At 39.2% G+C, this 15,733-nt stretch overlaps 1 protein-coding gene across 1 annotated transcript; it reads right to left on the reverse strand.

Moving 5' to 3' along the window:
• Nucleotides 1-4,473: 4,473 nt before the first annotated feature.
• LOC145446555 (sodium-coupled monocarboxylate transporter 1-like) lies at nucleotides 4,474-14,794 on the reverse strand. The gene is made up of 6 exons (XM_080324894.1): nucleotides 14,691-14,794; nucleotides 11,852-11,961; nucleotides 11,617-11,777; nucleotides 9,179-9,572; nucleotides 7,474-7,667; nucleotides 4,474-6,896 (listed from the first exon to the last, which is right to left on the reverse strand). Exons 1-6 carry the CDS (start codon nucleotides 14,765-14,767, stop codon nucleotides 6,831-6,833), a joined length of 1,002 nt encoding a protein of 333 aa, XP_080181020.1. The 5' UTR covers nucleotides 14,768-14,794; the 3' UTR covers nucleotides 4,474-6,830.
• Nucleotides 14,795-15,733: the final 939 nt, after the last annotated feature.

Raw genomic sequence — 15,733 nt, forward strand, 5'->3', positions numbered from 1 at the left:
CGGTCCCGGTCATTGCCGCGCCATGACACCCCAGAAGACAAATGCAATTTCGGCCAACATGCCACTCCACGAACTGTGCTACCAAAGAAAGACGTAGGCCGAAACTTTGGGTATGAGTCCATTGTCAATAGCCGTGCAGGATGGGCGTGACGAATAGTCCTGTCCTTCCAATCTGAGCCCCACAATACAAATACCACCGGAGGGACCCACAGAGGAATGAAGACATGACAATTTGTGTGTGCGACTGTGCGTCTCTCGAAAGTTTTAGTCTGCTACGTTTGGGTGACTACAAAATATTTTGATTATATAACAGACGGGAGGTCACGAATTAACAACATACAATAAAGCAATTATAGCAGATGTTATAACTATGAACTACGTGCCCCCAATTCTACCGGTGAATCTGATCATCGGGGGTTGAGAGAGGATTAAAAATGAATAGTAAAATAATGCAATTACCAATATTCTGACGAAATTCAGTCATCAACCTGAAAATTAACCATACGGCTGTTCAAAAATAACTTTTTTTGCGGATTCAAGCCATTCACTGATTAAATTGACAGGTTATCCCAAAAACGCTACACACCAAATTTGGTTCAATTCTAACAAGTATCCACCAATCAAGGATAGTCCGAGATTTATCAACGAAAAACTCAAATAACTCCGCTTCTACTAGTTGGAATTGAGTCAAATTTGTTTTGCATCGTCTTTAAAGACAGCTCAATTATTTCATGGGGTTGAGAGAAAAATTTGAATTTTTTTTAATTTCCACTAATAAATTAAAAATTCTAATTGGATCTGCGGAGTCCTGTACTTGTTAAAATTGAACCAAATTTGGTGTGCAGCGTTTTTTAGGGTAACCTGACAATTTAAGCAGTGAATGGCTGGAATCATGAAAAAAAAATTTTGAACAGCCCTTTGACCACCCTATGGGGCTCAATGCCAACGTTTGGAGTGGGGGGACGCATTGCTGTTTTGGTCCTGATTCTAGCTACAATCCAAGCCAAGATCGTGTATAAACGGTTCGCTACTGCAGCTGTTCGAAATGTTGAGTAAAGAATTGCGAAATAAACATTGGCACCCGTTTCAAGTAGAGTCATATGAGAAAAAGATGAAGTGAACATAAAATTCTGCCTTCTACTTACTGCAAGCTGTCGTTAAGAGAAACGGCAAACAACGGCTCGGTTATCATATATATCAGCAGTTGTTGGTTTCTAATGCTTCATTGTGGAAATCGTAATGTTTCTTTCATCTGACGAGTACAAAATTTCAAATCTTTGGCCGGTGTACGTACATAGGTCTACTGCCAGCCAAAGCAACAACGGCCAAGCTGCGTTTAACTAAGCATAACCAGACATCAATACGTAAGTTACTATTTGAAACTAGGCAGAGTGATGATTATTATCCTGCTGCGAGGTAGTGGTGTCTGGAGTGTCTTGATAGTCTGATATGCAGCATGACAGGTGTTCTTACAACCACACTACAACGTACATTGTACAATTGTACATCGAATACCTATTTCCTATGTCTTGACGAGCAAGGCTAATACTTCTGACGCAATAATGAGCGGTTTGAAAATCAGACGTTTGTGCTATCAATAAATCTGGTATAATATCTCTTCCTTGTTCACGAATGTTCACTTTATGTCACAGTCCTTGTACAAATAAAAAGCAATCGTTCTTTCACAAAGAAATCGATTAGATATGTGAAGTAGTCGATTACGATTACGATTACTTCGGAATTTTTTAGAATGTAATCGATTGCGATTACGATTACTTCGGAATTTTTTAGAATGTAATCGATTGCGATTACGATTACTTGAAAATGCTGTAATCGTCGTAATCGATTACGATTACTAATCGCGATTGCCCTATTTCTGCACCTAGCATGTAGCTAAATATACGTCACGGGGGTCACAGAATACCAATCGTTGCCATACTGACCTGATTAGATAGCTATACGCAACGCAAGCTACGATTTTTGATATATTACTATTCCCCATGACAGTTTCATAAATTGTTGCGTCCATAGGATTACCAAGTCACCGTTCCGAGTCGCAAGTACTTCTCTGATTTTACCGTTTGACCAGACTCAACTCGAGTCATTTTTATTTGATCACCTGTCAATCCGAAATCGAGTCATTTTACGAGAAGTTCGCACCAAACCAAATCACAATTTTCAGGCACGAATCATCAACGGCTCATAGCTGATCTTCTACCGCATGGTAGCTTTTACAAGTGATGAGATAGTGAAGTTTGTTGAGATTTCAGCGATTCTCATAGTAGTTTTAGCGTTAACTATAAGTTCTTATGTCTAAAAAATATATATGGCACTTAAATATATTGTTGAATACTTGAAATTCCAAAATGCCGTCGCGGGCCGCACAAAATGCTCTCGCGGGCTGCGTGTTTGAGACCTCTGCTATAGAGACTGTAGAGACAGTCTCCATAATATCACCATGTCAACCTATTTGTTCCATTTGAATGTTTATGATTCACAATGAGCAGACAATGGGCCGTCTACAACGGTAAGCCTATGAAGTAGGCTACAGGCTGAAACATGTCAAATGATAAATTCACCCACAGTGCAAAATCTACGATACAAACGAAATGCAGGTTGCAAAAAAGTTTTAACTTTGTAAACAATTTTGACATTTTTTGACCTAACGCTACGAATTTGTCCTAATTTTGGATTTTTTGAAAATGTCAAAAAAATCACCCTAATAGTCAAACATTCTACCGGTCTTCATCACGGATATATTTGTTGCAACTGTTTGTCAAGTTCGCAAGTATGTATAGCATAGGGTTACCATATTTTGTAAAGTAAATTCCTGACACTATTTAGCGCCCACTGGCGGATCCCAAAATGAGGTAAAACAAATTCTCTGTCAATATGACGCCACACTAGCAAATCATTGCCCATCGACTGTATACAGGAATGGAGTTGAACATGGTCATGAATTTGGCCATCTGTAATGTGAGCTCTGGCGATTTCTACTTGCTAGAGTCTGCAATGGATTTCTTCACGGATCGGATGAAATCGTCTGGCGGGCAGTGTCTGGACTGTTGGGATTGTGATTGACAGTAGTAATATATATTACTGTTTGGTCGGTGCGGCTATCTGGTTGTGTGTTTTAACCTGGTCCGAAACAACATTTTCCAGCCCCCTTTCGTCCAAGAAAGCACTGATCTTGGGCTCACCATAAGGTAATGGAGATATAACTTCTTGGGCACTTACCATATGCATCTGGTTGTTAAATTTTATGAATTAATTCTGTCAATTTATTCTTCCATATATTAGTCTGCTATAAAATGCACCAGCAGGTTGCACATCCGTTGATTTCCAATCTTTTCTGGTCGTGACCTCATTTCCAACTTGGAAATGTTCCGCGGTCCAGCTCAAAACTTGAGAAGCAGATCACTAAAAATATTTAGCTTGACCAAACTTACTCACGGCCTATGTTTGAACCTGATTACGTCCAACATCTTCGCGATCCCCTGATAAAGGCCCACGACCCCAAGATTAGGAGCCACTGCCTGTGACTGAAGCAACCAATCGGTCTTAACTAACTCTAGGAATATAATGTTAGCTTATAATTGCGATTACAGTTGGACTAATTTCAGTTAACTATCGTTATTTATATTTATTTTTGATTGCATTTTTGCGAGGGCGGTGCCTGGTGCCCATACTAATATCAAAATACGTTGCATTAACTTGCGCCCAGCGCGAAGAAAAATTTCGAATAGCGTAAATCTGCTTGAAAATAATTTTGTTTATGTTGATTTACGAAAAACTTTTGAGCCTACTTCAAGCCTTCAAAATTCCGGAAATTTAGGCATATGTTAGAAATTCCTCCCGGACGCAGTTGTTTCGGTGAAATTCCGGCCATGTCCGGGAAATTCCGGACGTATGGCAACCGTAATATAGCATAATTATAGTAATATAGTATATAATTATTATACACAGCCGTGTTGTTCGTAGGCTACGTTAAATAGGCCACTCGCTATGACAAATGCTTTTTTGGTATTGACTCATCTTGACCAATCGTAAGAGATTAATATTGTTATGCAATGCAACTAATACCAAGTTGCTTCACGAAACTCATTTCCCAGGCGGTTTGATTTCCGAGAGTTAAAACACCAAATATCATGATATGTCACTTATATTGACTATCTGTCGGTCGGTTACGATGAGATAGGGCTGTGTGCATGTTGTGGAAGCTAAAATAAGGTAACGCTTTGTAAAGCGTTCGGTCACGATTCGCGAGTAGGGCATGGTATATAAATGACAAGCGGCATGGAAGGCATTTCTTATATTATTTGTTCACTATGATACTTTTGAATATATCTGGATTCGGCGAGTAGATTCTAATCTTTCCGGAGTTCTCTCATTTTGACTTCAAGTGCAGCAGGTTAACTCGTTTAAGATCGAGTTTTGTGACATAACGATGAATCCCGGTAAACCAGGCTACACAATCGTGGAATATATATTTGCTACCCAAGGTCGCAAGCGTGTCGATAACATGAATTAAAACAAAAATATCTTACAGCCAAGGATGGAAAGAACGACTCGAAGAATAAATGTACGTGAAGGAATATAGTGATTGACGATAGCATATTGGATTACAATAATCCACACCTTCATTCATATTTTCATAGGCCAAGCTCTTTACTTCTAGGCCGTAAGTCGTCGTACACAAATGGCAGCAGTTGGCTGAAGAGAGACGTGAAAAATCTACAAATACCGTCAGCAATTTTCACGAAGAACTCTTGAAATTCATTTGACTTCTCGTGAAAGTGATGCACCTTTAAAAATGTTGAATTTGATGACATCAATGCAGCTGGCTCATGTGTCAGCCCTGATCGTATTTTCACGAACACGCTCTACTTAATCCTAAATATCTTGCGTTGTCGTAGACAATTACAACTATTTCAGATGGATAGCTGTTATCAATGAATCGTTCGGAATCATACCTCGTAGTATGAAAAATCGAACTCGAAAATTCAAATTCGAAACACTGCAATAAGCACCTTTCAGGGCTGAACTGGTGGCGATAGGGATATCTTTTCTTTACCCCTTTCTTCATTATTGAAATGCACGCTCTCCGAGAAAACAATTCCTGAATTTTCCACTTCTCTGCCTATCTCTTGCATCGAAAGAACATAATACTTCTAGTCAAACTGAAAATAGCGAAACGTGAGTAACACAAAAATGGCGAAGTAGAAGTAGCGGAAACCTATATGTATTTGAGTAAGTGCTATAAGCAGAATGGGATGAATTACAATAATTCAGTTCAATTAGAACTATAATTACAATTATTTCCTTGCATGGTTCAATTACATTACAATTACAATTAATCCATGTTAAAAATGTCAAATTACAATTACAATTACTGTTAGACATGTAATTGATTAATCATAAATTCATCATCGGTAGCGAGGTGCTATTTGACAACCGTAGCGACGTAATTGGCAACAGTCACAAGCTATTCATGTTCCATTCGTGATACGTAGAATACCCTTTAATTAAAAAAAAACTCGATCGTTTTCGAACTATTCATAATGATGAGAACTGAAAAATACAAACACAGAAAAATATTCAAGCGACTGTAAACAACCAAAAATTTGAGCGACTGGCAACGACTGATAACGAATAGGCTACAAGACGGGTAATAAAATGTAATCAAACGAATACACTTAGCTAAGTAAGGCAAATGAATTGTGATTGGTAAGGCATCAGAGATAATGATGATGGTGATAAGATGTGTAAAAGTAAAATAAATGCAAAAGCAAAGAAGCTCCTGATAACTACAAATTAAAAAAATTGGATTCGCATTTACATTTTCGCTTGCCCAAAGACTGTTGGATTGCATTTGATGAACATTAGGGTGGGAAAAGTCTCTGTTCCACTAAATTTGGCTAAGATTGGGAGAAAATCTCTTCAAATGCGTGATCAAGTTTGATGAAGCCTTGGTTGAAAACTTGAATTTCTTTTTGCAATTGTTGCAGCAAGCCGCAGTACTGTCGAAGATATGAAAAAACTCTGACAATGGTGTAGCAAATGGTTCAGTGCAGGGTTTGGAAGAGTTTATTTGCTGTTCATCCATTTTTGAAATATTAAGATTAAGACTGTATTGTAATTTGCGAAGTGTTCTGTTGCTACTGAAGTATGGGACACAGTTTAGCATGGCTGAATCAGCCTATCTAGTAAACGAGCCACGCATACCACATATATGCAGATAGGCGCATCTATTTTATGTTGTGCATGTCAGGTTTCAATACCAATGTACTGTCAAAAATTTTATCAAACTGCAATTACAATTACACAAAATAAAAATGCTGTAATTACGATAACAATTACATAAAAATGTACTTTGTTACGTTCAGTTCAATTACTACTTACAATTGATTCAAGTCTGGCTGTAAGTAGAGAAAACACTTGAGTATATCAGCAAAGTATTATTATATTCAGCTAATAGCCATCTCTGCGTATACATACCTATGAGCACAATTGCTGACTGGTGCATTCACGTGATATCTAAGTGCGACTTTCCAACTGGAAATATCGGAAGAAAGGCAATGGCAGTTGCTATTGTGGTTCACATTCGAACAATGCATGGCCTAACTAAAACCAATTTCATAGTAGATTGTGTGGTTGTAAATTCGCATTGTTTAAGCCTCACCGGTCAACAATCACACATACCATGTCCTTTCAGAACACGGAACTTAGCACTAGGCCTATATAGCTATATACTTGTTACAAAAGTCATATTTGTACAATATTCTATTTAGACGGTGTTGGGTAGTGTAGATAGAAATGTTTACGGGATTCTATTCCTCTTCGACTTCCGTCGCTCGGGCGATAGGTCTAAATCCTGCGTTCTGGATGACTTCACTCTGCTAGAATGAACAATGAAGAAACAAAGTTAGCATTATGAAGCAAGTACAGTACACTCTGTCACCCAGCATGGAGATTGCTCGATGAAAGTCTGCAGATTGCACTGTAGGCAGTAGCTCAGAGCATGTGAGGTCATAAATACAACATAAGTATAAAATATCCAAAAAATAGGGATCAGGAATTTGCTGTGTGCTCAAAAATAACTTTTTTCCGGATGCAAGCTATTACCTGATGAAATAGTCAGGTTACCCTACAAAAGGCTACACACTAAATTTGGTTCAATTCCAACAAGTATAAGCCGCCGCAGAGCCAATTTAATTTTTTAATTTATTAGGAAAAATTTTAAAAATTAAATAAAAGAAAATTTCAAATTTTCCTGTCAACCCCATGAAATTGTTGAGTTGTCTTCAAAAACGATGCAAAACAATTTTGACTCATAGCCTACTAGTAGAAGCGGAGTTAAATGAGTTTCTCGTTGATAATTCGCGGATTAGCCACCAATCAATGATAATCTGAGAATTATCAACGAAAAACTCAAATAACTCCGCTTCCTCGGGTTGGAAAATCGCACTATACCTCATCGCCTCTCCCTTTGCCTTCGCTCACAGGTCTGTCACGTGCATGAGTAGATGCTTCTACGTTGTCCTCCCATTCTATCCCAAACCTTAGAAACCATCGTACTTTTTTTGGTAGACAACATCGAAACAGCCAGTGGTCGAACGGAGGTCGGAGCAGTCTTGGGTCGACATTTCTCCTGTTTTTCCAACCGCCTATAACCGGAAATTGCTAATTTAAAATATTATGTAAGTGTGTCCTAAAATTGCAAAATAAGTTGTAATTATTTTGGCGTTTTCGGGATTGCTCCGCGCTATCTTTGATGCATTTATTTAGTTAACATCTAATTTCCCTCCTCCGATGAACTAGAAATGCTCTTAATCTTGCTAATATAATTAAAAAATTCGAGATTATGAAATGTGTGTTGATGGAAGTCAGAACACATATGTTAAATCTACAGCGATTAATGGTTATTAATAGGTCATAGGTCTTAGGGTTCCGCGAAGCAATTTAAGGGGGTCCACGAAACCTCGAAATCTGCATTACGATTGATCTCGTAATCTGTATTTTTTTAATTTAAGAAATCAGGAGGCAGTTTCACTTCATGACGGATCGTTCAGGACAGAATGGCGGTCCGAGATGAAATACTTCACTGTGCAAACTCATTTTAATTGTTGAATTGCCAATAGCCTACCGCACAAACGTATTGCTGTTTAAAGATATTAGTCTCGGTTGGGGAAAAATATTTTTCGCAAAACTCCATTCACTCACGCTGTGGCGCCTGTGATATACATAACTGCTATTCCAAAATAACTTCAAGATGAGCTGCAAGACAGAAATGACTAGGCTGGACACTCATTAAAAATCTGTTTCTGAATATTTGGGTCATATATGTTGCGATCATACCCAAAGGTGTCGTCGGAAGCGTTACGCGTTATTATTACATTCACAACCACCAATCATTTCCGAAATGGATTTTCTGCGCATTTTCAAGACACGACCTTGTATTTCAAGAAATGCAACTACACAATTCGCTTTCAAATATTAGAAGTCACCCCAATTAATTCATAAATAGTATGATGTTTTTTCATGTAAAGTCATTTTTCTGCTGTTTATCACTATAGCCTACACTTAATGTTTGCTCACGACCAGAGGTGGTCAAAGTAGTCACCGTCGCTACTCAAGTAGAAGTAGAAGTAACGCCGGAATTTCTACTCGAGTAGAAGTAGGAGTGGTGGTTCACAAGTAAGTAAGTAAGTAAGTAGGCATTCTACGCTTATTTTTGCCTACAAAACTTAAAACTGTCAAGTAGAAGTAGAAGTAGCATAAAATCATAACTACTTAAAAAGTAGTTTGAGTAGGCAAAATCTACTTCAAGTAATTCAATAAGTAAAAGTACTTTGTTACTGACCACCTCTGCTCACGACAGATGGCTGTTGCACAGAAATTCAGCTAATTTGCAACTAAAACTTGGTCCGCGGGTGTCTGTGACGGTATAAAAGGGGTCCGCGAAGACAGAAAGGTTGAGAACCAGTGGTCCATAAGGACTGGGGAGGTAATATATTCAAAGTCCTCTATGGTATTTGAACTGATGCCATATTGTCATGTGACTTACGAACGCACTTGATATAGGCTACTACCGGAAGTAAACGTGGATTTCGAGTTGGATTTCATAATGGTATATTGTTTGTAACCTTGTCCTGAAACTATTGAAATATTGACGCACAGGTTAACAAGCTCACGACGATTCCCACTGCAATAGTTACTCCCAAGCCTATCGCACTGATGTAGTGGTAAGACAATGAATAGAACGGAGTGTCGTCGTCATAATTTCCCATTGGCATTGCAGCCGTAGTGTTGCTGCTCATTTCATACTGAGCTGTTGTTCGAAATGCGGACTGAGTCGTGTTGCCAACCAGGAACAACGTCGAGTTGAGGAATGTGCTCATTGTACTGTTGGCGGTCGCGAAGTCCAGCTGTGATATTTGGCACTGATTGGAGCAGCCGTCAATTCTAAGAGGTAATCTTCTTATGAAATCGTTGAATTTCTGTATCGATTTGCTGCCGAGATAGAACCAAATGGTCGAGACTAGTCCTGCAGCGAGACCGCTGACTGCCCCCTGAAAATACAAACAGTTTTATTGTGATATGTAACAGGTTTATTGTGATAAATAACAGTTTTACTGTGATATTGTCGTCACATATAATAAATTCAGTGATATTCCCATCGGCAAGGAATTTGTCGATGTGACTGCTCGACATATCGCCTAGTGCAGTGCTTAATAACCTTTTTAGGGGCCATTCGCTTTTTTTTTGCAAACAAAATTTGTTCCGCACAAACCAACCGAAGATTGTTGTTCAAAAAGAACACGCACGCGATTTTAAATTTCGATGAATTATATTCCTCCTTCAAGGCGTTTAAGCACATTAGACCTCGATATCTTATGATACGTTGATAAACCAGTGACCTTGGATACGTAAAACTTTTAACGCGAAATCGCGCGAAGAAATTTGTTTGCAGCAAATTCCACAAATTTTACATACATATTATCAGAACGCTCTGGTGCTGATAAAATACCAAATACCCAAAATCTACCATTTGCGACCTACACTTGAAGAACCCCTGAAGAGCGAAAATTTACATCACAGTAACTTGCAAATGTACGTGGTATTTACTCCTATATTCGTGCATCGTGCTAATCAAACCGTTGTCATGAAGATATGACGATTGTTCAGAGAAATAAAGCAGAAAGAAACTTCTGGTGATTTTTTCCCGCGTGTCCCTCAGACGGGCTGATTTAGAACCAGACTTTTGATGAAGTAATAAATGTAGTGCAAAAATATTAATTCAATACGGCTGATAAAAGTCAAGATTAGTGGTAGATCTTAAGTCAAATAAATTTTCACAATTGCGTCAAATTTCCTATATTTATTTATTTATTCCACGCCAGAAAAAGTGACAATTATTCGTGATTTTCATCCGCACTCATCCGCACAACGTCTCTCATCCGCACTGCAATTCTCTTCAGCCACACAAGTGCGTACCGTCCCACAGGTCGAAAAGCAATGATCTACTGGATGCTCATTGCACACCCCTAAAAAGTAAGGTGAATATTTCACATTGACTTGACGTCATTGATCAATTGTGACTTATTGAACACATATGTCGTCACGATGCCTGCTTCGAAATCTTAAGGGGGACGAGGATGGAGGTTCGTTGTCATAAATCAGTGGTTCTTAACCTTTTTTCCCCTTCAGCGCCCCCTTCAGGTTAAACCTCTCTTGCAAAATAGCGAAACGCATATGCATTATGCAATCATTAAAGAGCCGCATTCGTGTCGCTATTTTGCTATAGATGTTTAACCTAGGGTTAGCTTACCATACGTCTTGTTTGTCCTCATTTTTGAAAATTTTGGTTACATATAGGTTAAAATTCGACTGAGATGTAGTAAATCAGTACTCAAGTAACGTTGCGGCTGGTCTTTCTGGAATCGAGTCGGAGAAATTACCTTTTTTTTAGTCAACCAACCACAAATTCGGGTAAAATTAACCATTTTTTATGGATTTTACTCCTGTATTAAGAGTCTGAAAATCTTGAAAAAGTGTCCCTTTTTCTGATTTCCTAAATATGGCAACCCTAGTTTAACCTGATTATGAATTGATGCATTTGCGAGCCGCAGTTTTCCCACCCCTGTTATATAACTTTCATGTAAGGTTTCGGGTCAACCCAACACTATACAATACCATCCTTCATGATACGATGAAGAAATATTCTGAAGATTTGATTTTGTAGCTCTCAAATAGAAATACAGTTACTCGTTTTGACCAAAAAGCTTCCAAACATATTGAATGTACAAAGGGCTCTCGATCTCAAAGGTGCGGTGCAGTGCGTCTCTGTTCGATTTGGACACGCTGCTGGCTGCAGGATGAAATACCTAGTTCGAAACATTTTGTGGAAATTAAACCAAGTTAACGTGACGGGGGTATTTAAAAGGCGAATTAGCGATCTAAAAGTACGCGAAGTTAATTTTACATGGATTATAATAAACCACTGCATACATCGAAACATGTAGTAAACAGAGCCGGCATATATTTCGCGCGCGTTTATATTTGAAACTCAATCCTATTTGAGATACTCCGGAAATAAAACAAAATAGCACTTACTAGGGAATTGGAGAACGGAAATTGAATCGCAAGTGTGAAGAAACCGGTAAGTGATCCCATTAACATCCCCATCAAACTGAATGCTGCCTGTAGAAGTTCCCTGGTGGTCGCGAGGACAAAAGTCATCCCGATACAGACAAGTCCAAACACGACAACAAATCCTTTCAAAAATGTATGTACGTTCTAGAAAGGCGAAGATAGGCATTGCAAGACTTTCATGCGATGATAAACCGACCTTTAGATATCCAGGAATATCTTTTTTCAGTGAACCTGTCCTTGAAAATAGGTTTGATGACGTCTTGCATTGTTACCGTCGCCATCGCGTTCAGTCCGGATGATAAAGAACTATGCATGTAAAATGATACTATTAAAAGTATACATGTTGATTGTTGGTCAACATATAGTCATTGCAATGCTACTGTGCATAAGACATGGTCCGCTACAATGAATAATGCCCCCACCTCCGTCCCTTCACTACGAAATAAGCCTACTTACCAATTAAATACATTAATAGAAGTTATGAAGTTCTGTTAAATCGATCGATGAAGGGATTTCGAAGTAATCCTACTTGGATAATTATAATAATTGGACTTTCAACAATTTGAAAACGATGAGTCAATTATACAATTGCTCTTATGTTAATTGCCTCATTTATTAATACAATATTCAAAAATGCGACTCTGCATGTCGATGAAGACAAATGACTACCATTGGGTCTGTTTTTATACGTGGATTCGGTTATGAACATGTACATGCTTTAGTGGTGATAATATAGGACATGTATCGTACTTGTTATGTGGTTATAACTTAAAACTGCTGTGCTCATTAAACAATGCGAATGCACCTACAAACTACATTATATTCGCAATGGAATGAAAATAGTTTATCATCACACGAACGTTAACTCTGAAAGCAGATCGACCTACTATGTGCTAAGTTCATAGGCATATAGGCTACTGAAGACTACCATCGAATTCAAGGTGTAATGCTAAATTATGCCATGTTGATATCGGCCCGTAGTTGCAAAGCAAATCATATAATTAAAGGTATATATCAGTGATTCCCAACCGCGGCCCTGCGGGCCGCATGCGGCCCCCACAAAAATATTAAGAAATCGATTTATGAAAAAAAAATTACATTTATAAAATACTCTTGCTTGGATTGGAGTCTGGAGTTTTCAATTAGGATAGCAGGAAAGTTGTGAGTAGACTGCTAAGATTGCGTCACTGCTGTTTCAATGCAATGTGCCCTAACTTTCCAGTTGAACGGGCAGTACCTATAGATATAGGTTAAGATATTGGTATTGACAGTACCGTAACTGCCGCACCCCAAGCCCCACAATTGGGGGGGAGCGAGCTCGAAGGGGGCCAAAAACTATTTAGTGAATTAGCATAAATTATAGAGTATTCTATGAAATTTTATACAACATTTTCAAAGATTTTTCGCGCTGCGCGCGATTTCAAGTTTCTAAGTACCTTAATTATTGGGTACTCTTCGACCAAGATAAAATACGCAAGATTTATAGAAGTGGGCATATCGGCGTTGGCCATTACCGCGCCACGACGCACGAAGACATATTAAGTTTAAGGCCATGTAACATGCGACTCTAAGAAGTGTGCCAGAATGATCGGCAGCGAGAAAACCTTGGCCGAAAAAGACTGCCCTTACGCTGACCGAAAACTTAGTTATATATATTCAAAATGCATATAGGTATAATTGACCATAGGTGCCTAAATGACTGGTGCCGAATGTTCCTGTCTTGGCAATCTGAAATTCACGAGACAAATAGGCTACCATCCCGCAGGGAAGAATTATATGCCAGTGAAGAACTACCAATTTGAAATCGTGTGCATATTTTAGTTTAGTACGTTTGGGCAATTCTACATTTTTTGATATAGCAGACTGGAGGTCACGAAATGACAAATAACATCATGTACCGAAGTCGTACCAACGGGTCCGCCCGTCCGAATATGCCCTACAGTTTCCAAGACACCTCACTCAGCTCTACCGGTAAATTTGATTACGTGAGCAGAGAGGACATGTAATTGATAGCAATACATATGCAATTCCTGATCTTATTGACCTATTTTATTTTGAATTATCGAAAATTTTCGCGCTCCACGCTGGCTCACTAGACGGGGATCCAGATTTCGTGCAGAAGCGAACAACGGCACGAGGCGTCGGTTTATTACCCTATGGGAGCTCAATACTTAAATGTTTTGGGGGGCCTGACGAAGTGCTGTTTCGTTCCTGCCAACGGGTATACGCCCGAAGATGTTTAATTATTATTGAGTGGTCCTACCTTTTCAAACACAACTCACTCGGCTCAACCGGTCAATCCGATTACGTGAGCAGAGAGAGGATAAAAATTGTAACCAATATATATGCAATTCCCGATTATATTGACCGATTCAATCATGAATTATAGAAACTTTTCGACGCGCGGTTTGTCGGGAGAAGCTGCCTAAAACGGACACCCGATTCAGACGATAAACAGCGGTAAGCAGCCATCTAGCCTGAGGGGGTCTGGGGGCTTCGAAGTTCGGTTTACCACCCTATGGGGGGCCAAGAGAAACGTTTTTTTGGGGGGGGGGCTGACGAAGTGCTGTTACGGCCCTGGGTATTGATAACTAATTTACGGATAGATGTGCATTGTGCAACAAGTGACTTACGATTGAATACGCCGACATGCGTACTGCTTAGCCGGCAAAAAGCAGCATAATTCGTAGTCCTATAGCTCGCGACCCAAGCGTCCGAATAATTTGATATGTCGGAGTTTATCGAAAGCAAGTGTCGCACTGATTCCAAAAATACGAATTGAAATCTCGCCACGGCAATAAAACTACTTTGAAATGGCCAGCAAAGGTTGATTGTTCTGAACAACGGGAGCGCGGCAACACAATGGCCAATGGCGTCAAGCAAATGATCGGAACAATGCAAATTTTCATATTTTGGTGACTATTTGGGTTTCCATTCATTGCCCTGGTATTCATGCGGCCCCGGCCGTACTCTGAAATTCTAAATTTGGCCCTGCCACCGAAAAAGGTTGGGAACCACTGGTATTTATGGTATACCTCAGACCTCCGGCGTACACCGCAGAGAGGATCAGTCCAGACGCACCTGGAACATCCCTGAAGAGTTCAAGCATCATGAATGGATCTGCAACGGATAAAGTAAACGAGTACTGTCAATCGCGATCTTGTGATGAGTAAATTGCATACTACTGTAATAGTGCGGTAGAACATTGAACTACGACGATAGATGTACGAATCCGATAAATGCCCACGCAAAGGGGTTGTTCAAAATTGACTACTATTACCGTATTCTAATATTGGCTACTTGAAACAATCGGAAGGATGCCTCCAAAAAAACGCTGCACACCGAATTTGGCTCAATTCCAACCAATATAAATACGACATTTGAACTTTTAGGCATTTGGTGGCAAATTACGTCACTTCGCCACGACCAAACATTGGCTACTAGTCATGCCTGGAGGGAAACTTTTGCGTTTTCACGCATTTTCATCTTGAGATGTGCCTATGATAGCGTTTGGGAAAGGAAAAGACTTTGCTAAATAAGTTAGTTGTTATTCAAACACGTGTTTCCGGACGAGAATTAGACTTCGAGTATAGGCCTGTAGGGCCTACATCATATTATCCGTTTCAATGTAGCATTTCATCGGGTTAGTTAACTTTGCTTTGTAATTCTTATGGAATGAGACATCAGTTTACAGGTCACAAATTGAGGTTCGACTGCACTCTATACATATGGTTAGGCTTACCATACGTCCTCTTTTAAGAGGATTTGTCCTCTTTTTTGACTTTTTTGAAAGTGTCCTCGGAGGACTCCCTTTTGTCCTCTTTTTTGAGATTTTGTCCTCTTTTTTGAAAGTTTAGGTAAGATTTAGAGCAAATTGCAATTGATACACTCCAAATTAGCACAGTAGTGAAGCTCCGGCGGGTATTTCGGAGTGAAAAACGGTGATTTAAGCTCTGAGCGAAAAGATGACCTTTTTTTTTTTTTTTTTTTTAGTCATTCACCTGACAATGTGGAGTGAAAAACGGTATTTTGAGCTCTGAGCGGAAGAGATGTCCTTTTTTTTTAGTCAACCGATGAC

Source organism: Botryllus schlosseri, chromosome 9, assembly GCF_051294905.1.
Source record: "Botryllus schlosseri isolate E-star chromosome 9, Bs_hap1, whole genome shotgun sequence".
NCBI lineage: Eukaryota > Metazoa > Chordata > Ascidiacea > Stolidobranchia > Styelidae > Botryllus > Botryllus schlosseri.